Raw genomic sequence first — 19785 nt, 5'->3', positions numbered from 1 at the left:
TCATAGCATCAGTATAGTGTACAAGTTTCTACACACAATAAGTTTCACTTTGTGATGATATTCAGGTTATACATCATATTAATCATTACATTTTCTTTTAGATGGTTTTACCTTTTACGAAGCTTATAATAAAGAAAATTTCATATACAGTGTATTATGCTCTTATATGAATTTGAAACAGTGCCAGGAAAGAAAAATCAACAAACCAGGAATATAGTAAGCACCTTGGTTATACATGAGTCCAGGTGTTAAAATACTCTTTCATTAGTACAACTAAACTAAACTATCTACAACTTTGAAACCATCAATGAATTAATCATAAATAACTTGTCTCTCTCTAAACTTTTTTCTACTTTCTCTGTATTCAGATGTTTACTTCTCCGTGTTATTTTGGTCTTGTCATTTCATTCAGTAAAAAATATTATTGAAGACAGAAAAAAACTCTTATAGTTCATGATTTAGCTTAATCACCAACGAAACAATTAGTTCACACACTCTATTCATGACATGTATTTTAACCACTGACCATTTTATCTCTGTCAAATGATTTGAAGTAATATCCATTTCTGTAACTTCCACAGATTCTTTACACAAGTTTTCATAATGTGTATAAAATAATATTGATGAATAAGTACAGATTTTTTAGGTTATGTAATGCCGACACTTTCACCAGGATTTAAGATGTCTAAACTTTCAGTTTGGCCAGTAACTCCTCTATATCACTACACCTTCGGCTCCTGTTTTTTTCTTTAATCTTTCTCAGAATTTTGATGCTGTCCTCTTGATAGTAGGATTGTTGTTGTATCTCTGCTGCCTTCATGTGATATTCTATCGACCTGTTATAATCTTTTCGACCATGATTTAAGTATTTTGCGTAGTAGTTGTAAATCATTTGTTTGTCTACAGGTTCCAGAGCCTTTTTTAGCAGGTCCTGGTAAATCTGTTCAGCTTTAGCAAGGCCCTGATTTGACTTTGCGTATATATTAGCGAGGGATATTTTCAGAAGTGCTGAATGAGGGTAAAGAGAAATCACTTCTTTATGGAGACTGATTGCTCTGTGTGTTGTACTTTGCTTTATGCTGTCGTGGAGGAAAACTATCCGCCATCTGTAGCAGAGAGCAGCACACCTCTTCAGGTAGCGTTCATCTGGATGTTTTGCCAGAGCCTCCTCTGCCAGAGCAATAGCTTCATCAACAGATTGTTTTTTGTAAACCCTTAATAACACTTTGATACCACTGTAGCTGCTGACAGGATTCTCCAAAACCTTTCTGGCTAACTCACGTGCTTCATCTTCAATTTTTTCTCCTTTCCTAGCACGCTGCTCAAGGTCAAGAGCAGCAAGGTAGAAATTCTCTGGATCCTGTTCCTTGGCCATTCTCATTTCCTCAGTGATTTTTCCCTCCACTGATTTGTCGCTGTACTTATAAGCCTTTGCTAACGCTATCACATGACTGGTGTTCCACTCCACCATGTCCGGCTGCATCCTGATGGCTATCTGGAAGTAATCTGCAACCAGCTTGTTTTTGTCTTTTCCAAACTTCATCAGGGTCCAGGCTTTTTCAGCGTAGATCTCTGGATAGAGCACGTCCTGGGATGGAGATGGGTATTTGTTCAGCAGGGTTTCGACCTTTGACAGGTAAGTCTGAGTTTTTGCTTTTTCTCCCAGCTGGTGGTGCAGCCAAGCCAGGTTCCCGTAGTTCACCACCAAGCAGGGACCTTCATTTAAGACGGGGTTTCTCAATCGGCGGAAGGCCTCTGTGGCCTTACTGAGGAAACGGCCGGCGTCTTCAATCAAGCCCAGCTTGCAGTGAATGTACCCCTGCAAGTTGTAAATGTGACCCAGCCAGATGTTTCCCTCCTCGGTGCCGATGTCCTTCAGCTTTTCCAGAAGACTTAACAGTTTATACCTGTTGGTGTCGATGTCCCAGGTGAAGTGGCACTGCAGGGCCTTCAGTTTGGCCTCCAGTGTTGACTGACTCTGAGCAGCACTGATGGAGAATAAAAACACCAAATATTAAAACACATCATCATTATATAATGTGCTCTGAGTTTGATATGTTTGAGTAACCTCAGTTCATCTCATGTTGTCAGAAAGGCTAGACCACTCAGAATAAAATGAATCTATGGTTTACACCAATGTGCCATCCAGGTGATGGTGTGCATTTTTTACTTTCTGTAAGTAGTTTTCTGGGTTTCGTTTTCTTTGGAGTATATTGTATAAAACAGAATATTGTTGTTCTACATATGGCACTTTGTAAATATTGTAATTATCCCACATGATAGATTCCTCTTTCTGTCTTTTCTCTTGTGCATTAATACTTATCTTTGCAGTCTTATCTAGTAGATATTCAGCTTATATTTGTATTTACTGTTCTTATGACAGAAAAGTACAATGACTTTGTTTAGTTAATGATAGGTATGATATTTGAACTAATTTAATGTTACTAATGAAATGCCCAGTCATCTGTGATCGCTGCCATGTCGGGCTAAAGGTCACTAGGTGTCACTGTTGGTTTACTCATTGAGATTACCCGATTAAGATTTAGTTTGGTCAGACAGAGTACTGAAACTGATAGATATAATTATTTAAATGTTTATTTGACACTTATTCCACTTTGGTTATGTTAATGTAATCTCCACAACCATAGCTGCGGTAGTATTTGTTAATATTTTGATAAGTTACCAGTCATTTTGTAATAAATGAATGAATGAGTCCTGAGCTCTTCAGCCCTCTCAGGACATTTTTACTTTTAAGTAGCTGAAAGTCTGAGATAATCTAAAAACCCAGCTAACCACAATGTCACCCTTGATATTCAAAATCAATTCGATATCATTCAAACCTCAAAAACAAAGAGAGACAGAGAGCAGCAGTCACTATCAACTCTCTGAAGATGTTAATAATTTCACACAAAAGGCAAGAACCCTAAAATATAATACATGGGCGTTAAAATCAAAGGTAAAAGAAGGAAAAGAGTAAATGGATCTCTGTAGCACTGACTGATAAACCGTCGTCGGTACTCTATAAGATCCATAATGTTAACATTTTGGACTCTGACACTTTAGAATAGGTCATTTTATATATTATTTGAACAGCAGAAGCAGCTACTCACCTCATTATCCTGCTGTTTCCTGCTCTCATTAGTTCTGTAAATATTAGTCTGAAGCAGCTTTTGGGTTAGCTGTCGTACAATCAGTAGCTATTATCCAACGTCTGCTTTGCTGTGTCTGCTGTGATGTTGAGCTTTATATCCATAAAATGAATTTATTACGGGGCACAGTGCAACAATCTATGTTGATATGGCACTTGGCACTTGTTGACTTTCTGTTGGCCATTGAACGTCTCTTACTTTTAATTGCTCTCCTGCAGCTTCACATTCCTCACTAAACTTGATGAGATAACTTAATGCAGATATTCAGTATTGCTTGTACACATATGTTTGTGTAATCTCTTTTTGTTTGATTTTGTGTTTGTGCATTCTGCAGGTAGCAGATGAAGCCCTCATCCAATGATGTAGTGGTAATATACTGTTGTTTCCTATTGATGCCAGTTGTTTTAAGGACCTACAGTGTTGCATTAGCTTCAAGAAATAATGTTTATGTCAAATAATGTTTTCATGTGCACTGAGAGTTTTTTTGCCTGATTTCTTCCCCTGAAAAAGTTAATGATAATGAGAGGAAGAGCCTAACATGTTAAAATCCTCACACTATTTTGTATGTATGAAGTAATGTTGCTTTTTTTATTGCCACATTTGCTTTCTATATAAGTGTAGTGAATGCTGTAGCTTTTGGCTGGATTAAGTAGAGAGATGCACAAAGTACATAAATTACATTATTAGACTGTCAGTTTACACAAACAATTTCAACTTGTAAAACTGATAAAGATAAAAATTCACGTTGGTTTGACAAATAAACATCTAGTGTGCAGAACATGAACAGCCAGGCCTACATCATTTTGCTTTGGATTTTTTATCACACTACTGTTTTAGGTTATGATGTAATGTTAATTTGTATGGATCCAGGAAGAGCAGTTGCAACCTTGGTATAGTGGTTAATGCAAGTAAATACTTCTAAATGACACTTTATTAACACATGTTGGACTTTAATGGTGCACTCAATAGTTCTGTAGTCTGAAGCAGCTTTTAAGTTCGCTGGCATAAAATCAGTTCATATTATCCCAATTTCTGCTTTGCTTTGTCTGCTGTGGTGTTGAAAGGACTTCTGGAGGTGGGGCGACGCCAACAGACGACAGTTCGCTGCAGAGAAATTCAGACCTGCAGAAACTCTTCATTAAGGTACAGAGAGACGAGAGGAAACATGGAGACTCATGAGAGAAACTCGGAGAAAAGAAAACAATAGAAAAGGTATCTTAAGTTTTGTTTCCCAGCAACAGAAACGTACAACCTGATTTCTGCAAAACAGAAACTAAACTCTCATCAGATTTTCCCTGTAAGAACTCATTCACAATTATTTAATACTGTCTTCAACAGCAGTCAGGAGCCCACATGAACATGAAGTGTGTTTCTCTTGCTGTAATCATTCCTCCTGTTCATACTGACCATTAGAAGATCCCTTCATAATGTTTACAATGGAAGTGATGGAGGACTAAATCCACAGTCCTCCTTCTGTGTAAACATGTATTATTTAAATATGATGAGTGCTGAGTTTCTATTATTTGGAAAGTCAGTCAGTAAGTTTCTGTTGCTGGGAAACAAGTGGAGTCATTTCAAGTGGATATCTGACACATTTACAGTCTTTTTAGCATCAGATTCCCTCTTAGTGTTTCCCTGTTGAGCTGTGGTGGAAGTATAGTAACAAAAAGACTTTGCTGCTAAAAACACTGTAACACTGAAACATAGAAGATGAAAATTTGACTCGTTTGGACGACTGAAGCTTCATATTAGCTTCAGATCAACTTTTAAATCCATGTTTCCACAGAAGGAGGACTGTGGGTTTAGTCCTCCATCACTTCCATAGTAAACATTATGAAGGGATCTTCTAATGGTCAGTATGAACAGGAGGAATCATTACAGCAAGATAAACACACTTTATGTTCATTTCGGCTCCTGACTGTTGTTTTAAGACAGTATTGAAGAATTGTAAATTCGTCCTTCAATGTTGGCAACAGGTTTACATACAGTAGTTGTATTTTGACACTAATCAGTATTTTGTGTGCAGTGCTGCAAAGCTGTGTCGAGAACATGAATTTCTTGTAAATGAACCACCAAAACAAACATAAACAAGATTTTATAGTGTTTATTTAATAGTGTCAATATAGTGTAAAAATGTCCGCACCACAATCCATTATCACACAATCCACAATCCAATCTGATTATATTCAGGTTATAAATCATATTAATCATTATCTTTCCTACTGGTTTTACCTTTTACTAGTGCAAAGTTTACAGCAAAGCAAATTTCATATAAATTATATACAGTGCTAAGAAAAAAATCAACAAACCAGGAATAAAGTAAGCTCCATATATATGAGCCCAGGTGTTAAAATACAATATATGATCAAAATCTATCAGCATCAGTAATGTAATCAGATATACTGCTGATCATTTTATAGTGTAAATTCGTAGTTTTCAGACGGTATTAATGTATTTTTCTTCCATTAGTTCTGCTATCATGTAAAAATGAACCAGCTACAACTTTGAAACCATTAACAAAGAATAATAAATAACATTATCATTATTGTAGACAGAAAAAAACTCAAATAAAGGAAATTAGCTGGTTTTATCACTAAAGAGACAAAATATTCACACAGTTTATTTATAAGACGTATGTGAACCACTGACCATTTTGTCTGTAAGATATTTGATGTAGTATTTGATTCTTCGACGTTCAAAAATCTTTTCTGCAACTTTTTCTTATGTGTAAAAAGTCAGAATGATGAATGTTTTAGGTAATGGATTTAGGAATTCTGAACTCTCAGTTTGTCCAGGAACTCCTTTATTTCTCTAAACATTGGGCTCCCTGGGTTTCTATCTTTAAAATTCTCCAGAGCTTCAATGCTCTTTCCTTGAAAGTAGTTGTCTTGTATTATCTCTGCCGCCTTCATATAATATTTTATTGACGCCCGGTTATCTTTTCGATTGAAGTGTAAGTATTTTGCATAGTAGAAGTAAAGCATCTGTTTTTCTGCAGGTTCCAGTTTGGTTGCTAGCAGCTCCTGGTAAGTCTGCTCAGCTTTAGCCAGGCCGTGACGTGACTTTGCGTATATATTTGCGAGGGATATTTTCTTCACAAGTGATGATGATGGATTAAGGTAAAGAGAAATCACTTCTGTATGGAGATTGACTGCTCTCTGTATTGTCGTTTCGTGACTATTTCTGTCAGGAAGGATCTTCCATTTGTAGCAGAGAGCAGCACACCACTTCAAGTAACGTACCTTTGGATTTTTTTCCAGAGCCTCCTCTGCCAAATCAATAGCTTCGTCAACAGATATGTGTTTACTGTAAACCCATAATAACACTTTCATACCACTGTAGCTGCTGACAGGATTCTCCAAAACCTTTCTGGCTAACTCGCGTGCTTCATCTTCAATTCTTTCTTCTCTCAGTGCACGCTGCTCAAGCTCGAGAGCAGCAAGGTACAAATTCTCTGGATCTTGTTCCTTGGCCATTCTCATTTTCTCCAGGATCTCTTCCTTCTGTGCTGTTTCGCCATACTTATGAGCCTTTGCTAACGCTATCACATGACTAGTGTGCCATTCCACCATGTCCGGCTGCATCCTGATGGCTCTCTGGAAGTAATCTGCAGCCAGCTCATTTTTTTCTTGGTTGATCTTCATCAGGGTCCAGGCTTTTTCAGCGTAGATCTCTGGATGGAGCTCATCCTCTGATGGAGATGGGTATTCTTTCAGCAGGGTGTCCACCTTTGACAGGTAAGTCTGACTCTCTGCTTCTTCTCCCAGGCGATGATGCAGCCAAGTCAGGTTCCCGTAGTTCACCAACAACCAGGGACCTTCATCGGAGTCCTTTCTTGCCCGGCGGAAGGCCTCTGTGGCTTTGCTGAGGAAACACTGGGCGTCTTCAGTGAAGCCCAGCTGGTAGTGAATGTATCCCTGCAGGTTGTAAATGTGACCCAGCCAGCTGTTTCCCTCCTCTGTGCCGATGTCCTCCAGTTTGTCCTTAATACGGTAAAATTTGCTGTTGTGGTCGATGTCCCAGGTGAAGTGGCACTGCAGGGCCTTCAGTTTGGCCTCCAGTGTTGACTGACTCTGAGCAGCACTGATGGAGAATAAAAAACACCTATTATTAGAACACATCATCAGCATGTTAATTTAATATGCTCTGAAGCTTGATATGTTTGAGTAACCACAGCTCATCTCATGTTGTCAGAAAGACTAGATCTATGTGCCATCCAGCTTGTGGTGTGCATTTTTAACCTTCTCTAAGTAGTTTCATGTTTATTTTTCTTTGGAGTGTTTATCTGTCATGTAAACAGAATATTGTTGCTCTAAATATGGCGTTTTGTAAATATGGTAATCATGCCACATGGTAGATTCCTCTGTCTTTGTCTTTTCTCTTGTGCATTAATACTTATCTTTACAGTGGTATATAGTGCAGTTTGTATTGTCTTTTACTGTTCTTATGACAGAAGGGTATAATTACTTTGTTAAGTTAATGCTAATGAATTATTTAATTACTAATGAAATACCCAGTCATCTGTGATCAGCTGTCCTGTCAGGCTCAAGCCACTAGGTGTCACTGTTGGTTTCCTCAATGATATTACCCTTTTAAAACTTAGTTTGGTGAGTACTGAAAGTCAGGTTTTGGGGGATATAATTATTTAAATGTTTATTTGATACTTATGAATCTCCATAACCATAACTAGGGAGGTATTTGTTAATATTTTGATAGGTAGCCAGTCATGTTGTAATAAAGCAGCTCTTATGAATGAGTCCTCTTTCAGTGCCGTCAGGACATTTTTTATTTTAAGTAGCTGAAAGTCTGACATAGTCCAAAAACCCCATACCCACTTGAACCCAATGTCTGACTCAAGATTTTGTCCTTTATATTGAATATCAAATCAACATAGTTCAAGCCCCAGGAGCAAAGAGAGAGATAAAGAGCTGCAGTTGGCCCCGAATCTCTGAAGATGTTAATAATTTCACTCTATTGTTTAAATCTTGATGGTTCATGTTGAAAGATAATATGTAAGACAGAAAAAAGGAAGAACCATGAAATATAATAATAATGTTTTTATATTAAAGGTAAATGGAACAAGAGTAACAACAGTAAGGAAGGACTGCAACACTGACTGATAATAAAAACATTTCCATTCAGATAAGATAATTCATTCTTAGTCCCACAATGGAGAAATTTGCAATGTTACAGTAGCAAAGTGCATAGCAAAAATAGACAAGCATCAATAAAGAATAAAGAACAATAAATTATAAGTAAAAACAAGCAATATGAACAATAGGAAATAAAAAAAATAGTAACAATATGTTGAGAGAAATATTGGTGTAATGATAATGTACCTGAGTTTGATATTGTTATTGCACATATTTTATAAAGAGAAAAAGTGAACTTGTAATATCCATCTTTTTAATAATTTAGGCTCTGACGCTCTAAAATGAGACATTTTCTATATAATTTGAACTACAGAAGCAGCTACTCACCTCATTATCCTGCTGTTTCCTGCTCCCAGTAGTTCTGTGAAAATAAGTCTAAAGCAGCTTTTGGGTTGTCTGTCATAAAAGCAGTTGATATTATCCAACTTCTGCTTTACTGTGTCTGCTGTGATGTTAAGCTTAATATATACTGGTTCAGAAATAAGTTCTGGAGGCGGGGCGACACGAGCAGACGTCAGTTCACTGCAGAAAGTTGCAAACCTGCAGAAACTCATCATTAAGGTACAGAGAGACGAGAGGAAACATGGAGAGTTAATCATTCCTCCTGTTCATACTGACCATTAGAAGATCCCTTCATAATGCACTTACAATGGAAGTGATGGAGGACTAAATCCACAGTCTTCCTTCTGTGTAAAACATGTATTTAAAAGTTGATCTGAAGCTAATATGAAGCTTCAGACGTTCAAATGAGTCAAATCAAGTAGATATCTTTCAATGTTACAGTTGTTTTAGTACCAGAGTCCCTCTTTTTGTTACTATACTTCCACCACAGCTCAACAGGTAAACCCTAAGAGGGAATTTGACAGCACCTTTATTTCAGCTGAACATATAAACAATGTCATGTTTAAGTAAAAATATGCCTCTATGTGTAAATGTCCTGCAATTAAAATCCTACTTCAGTAAAAGTAGAGACATATTATCAGCTAAATCTACTATTTGACTGTGAATGATATATTACATGCTTCTAACAAAGTAGTTCTAGAGTAATTAATCTGAAACCATGTGAAGGGGTTTCTTTGATGGATCTAAAAACAACTCATAGAAGTCTGAAACATGACAAAGAGACACAAATACACACTCCTTTTTTTTTTTTTAAAGGGCCACAAGCCAAATATTTGGGAACAACTGGTTCAATCTTTAACAATGCTCTGTAATTTATTAGCTTATCATTATAATACTTCATGTAAAATGTTAATCCAGTGAAGTAGAAAGTCCAATATTTCGCTCTGACATGTAGTGGGGTGGAAGTATAAAGTTGCTTCAAATGGAAATAGTCAAGTTAAGTACCTCAAAAACACCATGGCTTAAATTAGGAAACCTTTGGATCTCCACTGGACAATAATAAGTTATTAATAAAGCATGGAGCCATCAGAGAGATCAGAACCTAAACTGTTAATATTGGTTAAAAAGTGACAGAAGTTAATATCACCAAAAGACTAAAGGTGGCAGACTAAAGATTTGGGTTTGGGTGCGGTCTTGATAGGAAGTGAGGAAATGGAGAAAATTGCTCACTGCTGATAACATGTGGCTGGATGTGATCTGTAATAACTTGTTTATCTTCCTTAAAGCAGTAATTCAGCATAAAATAGTGCAGAACCCAACACTGGCTACCCACCAAATATATTTTAAAAATCAACCCTCAGACTGCTTCTTCGTCCAGGTCATCCGGTCCGGACATTTGACAAAAACTTTATCAATCTGTATTGATTAACAAAAGGTGATAAAGTGGCATCTTTGTAAGGTTTGTAAAGTTTCAACACCTGTCTGACCACTGCTGTATTTATATTTTAGGGAAGTTTGGAGGTGACACTTCTGGTTTCATATCTGTCATGTTGGGGAACCTCATTCTGTTGCCAACCCTACTTACTGAATACGCTTTTGATTGTATTATTACTCCTGTAGTGGTGTTTTCGGCGTCATCCGGTTGCATTGACGCATTATAAGACAATCGGTCCCCTGTATGTTACGTCAGATCATTTGCAAGCAGATCATTTGCATTCTTGTACTTTTACTGTATATGTTCTAGCACTACCTGATTTCAATCTGATCATCTTATAAGGTTCATGCCAGGTGTGAAGGCCATTAATCCAGGGCTGTGTAGTGTCCTTTAGAGGGGCAGGTGCTCAAACTTACAAAGAGGCACATGAAGCAAGATTTCAAAACACCAACATAATCTAAAGCACCAGTTGTTTAATTATAGCAACACATATTCAAACAGAATGTGGTGTTAAATTGTACAACAAACCACATCAAACTACAGCGCTGCTTGCAAATTTGTGAACACTTTTACAATTTTGTGTATGTGTGTTCTGTTGGCACGCATTAAACATCACACAGCCAAAGGCAACATACTCTGCAGGCTGAACGAGCCAAGAGAACTGAGAACCATGACGACCATCGTGTGGTTCATGAACTCAGAGGGCCGGGGTTTGGTTATTGTTTGGTTAAATGAATGGCAGGATCAGCCCAAGGTGTCCAGTGTTTTGTCTGAATGACTCAGTTTATAATGTTTGACTAGGCAAAAAGGTCAAAGGGGCAAAGCAAGGCACATTTATTTGTATAGCATGTCCACATCAAGGAAATTCAAAGTGCAAAACAGGCAAAGGGGTAAATGCTTGGGCAGAGAAGAGAACAAATTCAAAGCAGAAAAAATGTCTCTTGTACAAATCAAATCACCAAAATACAAACAAATGAAAGTGGCACATCGTAGCTGAGTGGATGTTTCTTATGGTTTTTTAAACCTTGAAGGTGTGCTGACTAGAGGTACAAGTAGGGGAAAAATACTATATGTATATATATCTATATATACATACAAGATGCTGTCCATGTCGCCCCTATCAGAATCTGCCATTGGTGTCCGGTTGTCATAACTTTTCCACGATCTGCAGGAGTTCTGATGTCTGAAGGAAGATGGATGTCAATAAACAAAGCTGTGGTTGAAGATTGTGCTCAATGAATTTGGTAGGGCTATGGAGCTCCTGGACCAATCTGGTGTGGATGGCTGTCAGCCCTCCAGAAAAACTACCCTCATTCAAGTGTTAATCTTATAATTTTATGTGACCCTTTATTTCTTGCCTTAATACAAAGTACACGCTATAAAAAATGATATTGATATTAATAATAATCATAATAATTTACCAGGTTTTGTAGTTGTATTAAAAACAGGGAAACAATAATATAAGACACACAAAAACATCATTGTGTCAGTGGTGCATCTACCTTCATCAGTAATGAAGGATGTGTTTGACGCTTTCCTGCCAACTGTAGTTTCAGTACATTTTGTGGTGACTTCTGCTATTCAAAGCCACTGAGTGATTGCCAGACTAGATAAAAACTAGTTTGTATGTGTGCACTGAATACAGACGACTTCTGTAGCTTATCAAACTGTTAATTTTAATAATATAAAACACATCAACTATGTGTGCATGGCTACACGGTCAAAAACTGTGTTCATCCCATAGACTGTATATATAAAAGGTTCATCCTTATCCCCAATCACCTCCAATTATCTGGTGACCTCACCTATATGCCTTCCTGCACCCGTACACCACCTAGTGTTCAAAAAGAGAATTACAATAAATAAATAAATAAATAAATAATCCATACATACAGTTTATAATGGCTGCTCATATATATATATATATCCAGGCATGCCTTTTGGGGAAAAAAGAGTATTTTTAGATATGTCTATTGATCTTGTATTTTACTTGGGTTTCTTAATTTTTTACATTTTTATCCTAAATCTGGGGTTTCCTAAATGCAGATTCAGGAGAGTTATGAGAGCTTTTCTTCAGTTCCTGTTTTTATTGATCCATTTTTGTTTGTTTGTTTGTTTGTTTTTGACCAAGTAAAGCACTTTGTTTTATGCTATGATGTATGAAAAGTGCTACAAAAAAGTTGGATAGATTGAATGATTGATTTTCCCCAAATTTATTGAAACAGAAAAAGAAAAAAAAACAAACAAACAAAAAAACCTCAAAGAAAAAAAGGTAACACACACACAAACACACACGCGCACACACACACACACACACTCACACACACACACACACACACACACACACACACACACACACACACACACACACACACACACACACACACACACACACACACATATATAGGGATTGTGGAAGAAACATTTTATAACAAAATAACACATAGAAAATATTACATTAAAAACATTAAATCAACATTGTAGAAGTCAATAATTGTACATGTTATAAACATTGTTTGGGTCTGTTGCTGTCTCGGTTTTTTTTTTTTTTTTTTTTAACCATTTACGCTTTAAACCTGCGCACTTTACGTAAAGTACGTACGGAGGAACATTTCCTGCGTATGTTGCTGTAGTAATGGCGGAGCTCAAAGAGGCAGACGCTGCTCAGCTTCACCAGGAGGACGTCGATATTAAACGTGAGTAAACTGCACCCGTTTGTCATTTGCTCAATAATTTCAGGAGGATGAAGCGCAGAATAAATCATACTTTGGACATAATCATCGCTGTGCCGCGAATTCACGGAGAAATCGAGTTTATAACTGCTGAACTAAACGAGGGCCTCACCACGGAGCTCCGCCATAGGACCTAAATAGTCAACAACAACAGCGACAAAAAGGGCTGAAGCGAATATTAGCAGAGCTGCTGTCGCCACCAACTATCTGCTGTAGTGTAGGTTTCTTTACAGGGTTTGTCAGAGTGTAAAATAAGCGGTGTAGTGTAGTTTTGGGTGAGACGGTCTCTTCATGGAGCTGCACTACAGGACCGCAGAGAGAGAGAGAGTGACCCAAAAGCCTCTGATCTGCTCTTAACCTGGAACAGCTCAGTGGTGGAAAGTAACTCAGTACATTTAACATGGAGGTACTTGTACTTTACTGTAGTATTTCCATGTGATGCTACTTTCTACATCTCAGAGGGAAATATTGTACTTTCTACTCCACTACATTTATTTGACACAATGGATAAAATAACAAGCTTTATAAATACAACACATTGTTAAAGATGAAACCAAAAAGCAGTGTGTAGTCGGCTCACATTTCAGATGTCTATGAGTCGTTAACAGCTCCACCAAATACTGATTTTTCCCTCTAAACTTCTCACATGCTTTCATTTCAATAAATGTTCAAATGATCCAATATTTCAGCAAAAATCATCAGAACTTAGTTTGTTCTTCTTTCCTCTCCCATTAATCATCTCACCACCCCTCACATTTATCTGCTGACCCTTTGGAGGGGCCCCACCCCTAGGTTGGGAACCACTGGACTAAACTAGCTAACTGTATATAAAGTAGTGTAAACTAGCTCCACCTCCAGCAGCTACAACAGTAACATGCTGCTCTAACACTGATGCTTCACTATTAATAATCTAATGATGTCATAATAATAATATATCAGTCAGAGGACCAAACCACTACTTTACTGTAATACTGCATACTACATCACTCATAATACTGCAGTACTTTTACTGTAATACTGCATACTACATCACTATAATACTGCAGTACTTTTACTGTAATACTGCATACTACATCACTCATTATACTGCAGTACTTTTACTGTAATACTGCATACTACATCACTCATAATACTGCAGTACTTTTACTGTAATACTGCATACTACATCACTATAATACTGCAGTACTTTTACTGTAATACTGCATACTACATCACTCATAATACTGCAGTACTTTTACTGTAATACTGCATACTACATCACTATAATACTGCAGTACTTTTACTGTAATACTGCATACTACATCGCTCATAATACTGCAGTACTTTACTGTAATACTGCATACTACATCACTATAATACTGCAGTACTTTTACTGTAATACTGCATACTACATCACTCATAATACTGCAGTACTTTTACTGTAATACTGCATACTACATCACTCATAATACTGCAGTACTTTTACTGTAATACTGCATACTACATCACTATAATACTGCAGTACTTTTACTGTAATACTACATACTACATCACTCATAATACTGCAGTACTTTTACTGTAATACTGCATACTACATCACTCATAATACTGCAGTACTTTTACTGTAATACTGCATACTACATCGCTCATAATACTGCAGTACTTTTACTGTAATACTGCATACTACATCACTATAATACTGCAGTACTTTTACTGTAATACTGCATACTACATCGCTCATAATACTGCAGTACTTTTACTGTTATACTGCATACTACATCGCTCATAATACTGCAGTACTTTTACTGTAATACTGCATACTACATCACTCATAATACTGCAGTACTTTTACTGTAATACTGCATACTACATCAGTCATAATACTGCAGTACTTTTACTGTAATACTGCATACTACATCGCTCATAATACTGCAGTACTTTTACTGTAATACTGCATACTACATCACTCATAATACTGCAGTACTTTTACTGTAATACTGCATACTACATCACTCATAATACTGCAGTACTTTTACTGTAATACTGCATACTACACCACTATAATACTGCAGTACTTTACTGTAATACTGCATACTACATCACTCATAATACTGCAGTACTTTTACTGTAATACTGCATACTACATCGCTCATAATACTGCAGTACTTTTACTGTAATACTGCATACTACATCACTATAATACTGCAGTACTTTACTGTAATACTGCATACTGCATCACTCATAATACTGCAGTACTTTTACTGTAATACTGCATACTACATCACTCATAATACTGCAGTACTTTTACTGTAATACTGCATACTACATCACTCATAATACTGCAGTACTTTTACTGTAATACTGTTCTTTTCCTTCAGCTGGCGACCAAGTAGCAGAACAGGCAGTGAAGGATGAAGCTGCAGCAGACAGTGATGCTAAACCCTCGACCACCACGACGGGTAATAAAACAGTAATCATATAATAACATCGTAGCTTCACACATGACCTGAAATGTTCTGTGTATAATTGATTGATCATTTTTTTCTTCTTCTTTGCTGCTGACAGATCGACACGTTTCCATTCAGACTAAACTGGAAGGTCTGGAGCTGCTGGTCGACCTCAATGGTGGTGAGTGGAAAACTAATCAATGAATCAACCAGACTTTATTTATATAAAACCTTTCATACAAGTCAGATTTCATTTAAGTCCTTACGATGTTACTGTGGAGAATAATTCACTACATACCAAAATAATTGATAATAAAAGATTGAATAAAATCTACTTTTAATGTGTGTGTGTTTGTGTGTGATTGTGTCTGTGTGTGTGTGTGTGTGTGTGTGTGTGTGTGTTCTGTGTGTGTGTGTGTGTGTGTGTGTATGTGTGTGTGTCTGCGTACGTGTGTGTGTGTGTGTGTGTGTTTCTGTGTGTGTGTGTGTGTGTGTGTGTATGTGTGTGTGTCTGCGTACGTGTGTGTGTGTGTGTGTGTGTGTGTGTGTGTGTGTGTGTGTGTCTCCAGCGGGCCGTAAGTCTTGCCCTCTGTGTCCTGAGGAGAAGTTTAAAGCGTGTTACAGCCACAAGCTCCGCAGACACCTGCAGAACCTCCACTGGAAGGTTTACGTGGAGTTTGAAGGTAAGAACGAAGAGTTACGAAATACACACCTGGGTCCTGTTACTACCTGTGTTACTGTGATATCACAACACTCATCAGGGCTGCACATATAAAGATTCATCTTCTGATCATTTCCTCCATTTATTGTTTAATATACTGTACCAGTCAAAAGTTTGGACACACTTTCTCATTGATGTGAATGGGAAAGTGTGTCCAAACTTTTGACGGGTACTGTATTTATATAAAAAGTTCAAAAACAATAAAAACGTTACCGTCACATATTCCTGAAGGTTTTGTCTTCAAATTGCTTGTTTTCAATTTCTGGTCACATAAGAACAAATATACATATATCTAAGTTATTATTAAATTCTTAGAAATACTCAGTTTTCAGTGTGTAAAACAACATTTTAGTATGTTAGATCCTTTCTTAAGAAACTCTATAATTTGCATTTTTTCCTTTTTGTGACCGAATTCATAAATTATGAATTTCTGGAAGAGTTTTGGAGAATTAAAAAAATAAAAAAGTACTAAATTGCACTAAAATGTCATGAAAATGGACCTTTACATTCCTGCAAATTACACTCACCAAATATCTACAATATACAATATATCTTCTTCTTCTTCTTCTTCTTCTTCTTCTTCTTCTTCTTCTTCTTCTTCTTCTTCTTCTTCTTCTTCTTCTTCTTCTTCTTCTTCTTCTTCTTCTTCTTCTTCTTCTTCTTCTTCTTCTTCTTCTCCTCCTCCTCCTCCTCCTACTCCTCCTCCTCCTTCTTCTTCTTCTTCTTCTTCTTCTTCTTCTTCTTCTTCTTCTTCTTCTTCTTCTTCTTCTTCTTCTTCTTCTTCTTCTTCTCCTCCTCCTCCTCCTCCTCCTCCTCCTTCTTCTTCTCCCCCTAACTGTTACCAGGTCAGAGGATGTGCATCTGTCACCTTCCCTGCAGAAACCTGAAGCCCGGCCTCAATGGAGATCAGGTGAGAAACGTCAGCAGCTTCAGACTCTAAAATGTTTCATATCTGCAAATTACAATAGTCCCTAACCCTTATCTGTATTGTACCCTTAACCGTATCTTTTATATTTGTATTATAATCAGTGCATCAGTGGCGAACTCTGTATTAAAAAAAAAAGAAGGTCTGAATTAATTATTTTATTAGTTGATCAATCTTTGCAGAAAATAATAATTTTTTTAAGCAATATTTTAATTGAATTTTGCAAATATTTCACACATGTAAATGAACAGTAGCAACAAAAACAACTTTTGCATTTACTTTTTATCAAAGAAACATAATTTCCAATTAAAAAAAAGACAAATATGCATAAAATAAAATAAAACCAGACACAGTAAGATAACATTCATCAGCATTTCTGTTGCTTTAGAAACTCTAAAAGATGTTTCCTCTCATTTTTCCTCTGCTTATTAAGTCAGTTTCTACACATTTATACAAGATGCATCATCATCCTCCTGCAGGAATCCACAAAGTCGATTAAAGTCAAAGTTTAATTCAATCAACTAGAAGATTACAACACCTTTTCTCCATTTCTTCACAATAACTGTCAAATTAAACCTGAGATATGACGTTAAATTGCATCAGTGAATCTGCAGGACCTGTAAAATAATCAGAATATCTAATAAGGGTTTATTTCTGTTTATTCCCCCCCCCCCCTGCAGGCGTCAGGCAGACACGTGGCTCACTATCACTGCGTGGTGTGTTCAGTGACCATCGCTCGCAAGACCGACATGATCAGCCACCTCAAACGCCACGTCAACAAAGGAGAGACGGAGGCGAGCTACTCCGGAAGCTCCGACGTCCCGTTTGAAGAGCCGGGTAATAAAAAGTGTTACTGATTCATTGAAGGGAAAATCCAGATATTTAGTCATTAAGTTTAAAGATTCATAAAACACAGATTAGTTAACATTAAAGGCCTGATTTACTTAGATCAGATTTAACCCTCCTGTTGTCATCGGGTTAATTTTGACCTAAAAATTAGGCATAGTTTTACTTAAATGAGGCCTATTGACTATAATTTCCTTAAATATGTGTAAAACTTGTGTTAATAAGTTGGCTAACACAGAATTGGGTGATAATTTATACTATTTATGTTTTATAAACAGTCAAATCAGACTGAAGAAATACAAATAAATCAGCAGAAGACACAATAAAAGTCTCATAAAACGACATTTATCCCTCACGACTGATCCTGCTTTAAAATACAGTTTCAGTTTGAGTTTAAAATGCTTCCACATGTCGATGCGTCTGGGTTTTTTTTACGGTTCCCAGCAGACGCACCTCGTGTTACTGAGAGGAACCAGCAGGTCACCAAACACCTGTTTTATATCCGAATGTTAGCCGCTATTAAAAAGCTTCTGTGTGTCAGTGTGAGCTCTGAGTTAAAGCTTTTAATACTCTGTGACTGTGTGTTAGTAGTAGAGGTGGTTACGGTTCTCCTCTGCGTGCTTTTAAACGTGTCCGATGTGTCCGCAGCTCCGTCCGGTCAGGCGTATGAAATCATGAAGGAGCTCGGCACCAACGTGCAGCTGCTGCCGAACCACACGACGCCGCAGAAGAGCGACACGTACTTCAACCGCAAGATGAAGACCAACAGGTGAGAAGAAGCAGCAGACACACGATGATGTCATGATGGAGCTGCTTTATGCACTGAGCTTATATTAAAGGTGTGTGTGTGTGTGTGTCTGTCACTGTGTGTCTGTATGTCTGTGTGTGTGTGTGTGTGTGTGTGTGTGTGTGTGTGTGTGTGTGTGTGTGTGTGTGTGTGTGTGTGTGTGTGTGTGTGTGCTTCAGGCAGCTGGTTTTCTGTTCTCTGGCTGTTCTGGCTGAAGAGAGAAACCCGTTGGAGTGTCTGGATGCTTTTGGAGCCACAGGTGGGTTAAAAATTGTATCTGATAATTGTGACCACTAAGAGTGGCTTTTTACAGCTTTTGTCTCTGAAAACAACACTATGACAGTGCTTTACGGAGCTTTATATTGGCGCTTTTCCACTACACAGTTTCAGCTTGACTTGCCTCGGTTTTCTCTGCGTCTCCATCAGGGATAGTACCTGGTACCTGGTACTTTTTTAGTATCTGCTCTGCCGAGGTTCCAAGCGAGCCGAGCCGATACTAAAATGTGACGTCAACAGACTGCCGGCCACTGATTGGTCAGAGAGTCACTGGAAGAGTCATGAGCCGTCCCACACAAGAATCAAACCCGGCATTTTTAAATACCGGCAGCAGCATTAGAGCGATTAGTTTCTCTTCTCTTGCTTTGTGTGAGACAGAAAGCCTCATACAGCAGCAAGTACACCATCGCCTCCATGTCCTCCATTGTTTATGTGTTTGTGTCGCGTATAAAACGAAGTCACAGCAGTTTCACGGAGCCGTTGCTATGACGACCCCGCCCACGTTGAGGAGGTACTTTTTTGTAATGGAAAAGGTTCCTGGAACCGTGTCGAGTATAGTCGAGCCGAGTAGAGCCGAGTAGTGCTAGAACTGTGTAGTGGAAAAGTGCCAATAGTTAAGTTTCATCTTCCTGACAGTTAAACAATGAGCTGAAACTCAACTATAAAGCTGCAGAGATGGATGCAGTTAAGGCTCTAAGACTCACACTCCTTCTTCTTCCTCCTCCTCCTCTCTCTCTTCCTCCTCCTCCTCCTCCTCTTCCTCCTCTCAGGCATCATGGGCCTCCAGTGGGCGAAGCACCTTCGTAACACTGTCAAAGTGACGATAACGGACATCAGCGACACCTGCGTCAAAATGATCAAAGAGAACTGCCAGCTGAACCACATGCGTGTGGACGGAGGGTCACGAGGCCCCCGAGGGCCCGATGGAGCCGGCGGAGACGCGGAGGGGACGGTCGCTACGGTGGAGGTCGCCAAGATGGACGCCAACGTCAT

General features: G+C 37.9%; 3 protein-coding genes across 3 annotated transcripts in view; 1 reads left to right on the top strand and 2 right to left on the bottom strand.

Annotated features, from left to right (window-relative positions):
• Positions 1 to 685: 685 nt before the first annotated feature.
• LOC133985334 (interferon-induced protein with tetratricopeptide repeats 1B-like) lies at positions 686 to 3162 on the bottom strand. Its single transcript, XM_062424946.1, has 2 exons — positions 3111 to 3162; positions 686 to 1988 (listed from the first exon to the last, which is right to left on the bottom strand). Exons 1-2 carry the CDS (start codon positions 3137 to 3139, stop codon positions 686 to 688), a joined length of 1332 nt encoding a protein of 443 aa, XP_062280930.1. The 5' UTR covers positions 3140 to 3162.
• Positions 3163 to 5654: 2492 nt separating this feature from the next.
• LOC133985338 (interferon-induced protein with tetratricopeptide repeats 1B-like) lies at positions 5655 to 13802 on the bottom strand. The gene is made up of 2 exons (XM_062424952.1): positions 13791 to 13802; positions 5655 to 7222 (listed from the first exon to the last, which is right to left on the bottom strand). The coding sequence occupies exons 1-2, from the start codon at positions 13800 to 13802 to the stop codon at positions 5915 to 5917; spliced, it is 1320 nt and encodes a 439-aa protein (XP_062280936.1). The 3' UTR covers positions 5655 to 5914.
• trmt1l (tRNA methyltransferase 1-like) overlaps positions 12715 to 19785 on the top strand; it is a 12898-nt gene continuing 5827 nt past the window's right edge. Inside the window, exons 1-9 of the mRNA XM_062424943.1 lie at positions 12715 to 12775; positions 15169 to 15249; positions 15356 to 15418; positions 15807 to 15920; positions 16804 to 16868; positions 17564 to 17720; positions 18378 to 18498; positions 18696 to 18775; positions 19563 to 19785. The exon at positions 19563 to 19785 is cut by the window's right edge and continues 27 nt beyond it. Of these exons, the coding sequence (XP_062280927.1) occupies positions 12715 to 12775; positions 15169 to 15249; positions 15356 to 15418; positions 15807 to 15920; positions 16804 to 16868; positions 17564 to 17720; positions 18378 to 18498; positions 18696 to 18775; positions 19563 to 19785 (965 nt within the window). The remainder of the gene's footprint in view (positions 12776 to 15168; positions 15250 to 15355; positions 15419 to 15806; positions 15921 to 16803; positions 16869 to 17563; positions 17721 to 18377; positions 18499 to 18695; positions 18776 to 19562) is intronic.

Source organism: Scomber scombrus, chromosome 8, assembly GCF_963691925.1.
Source record: "Scomber scombrus chromosome 8, fScoSco1.1, whole genome shotgun sequence".
NCBI lineage: Eukaryota > Metazoa > Chordata > Actinopteri > Scombriformes > Scombridae > Scomber > Scomber scombrus.
Note: the sequence above shows the minus strand (reverse complement) of the source record. Positions and strands in the feature narration are given on the sequence as shown.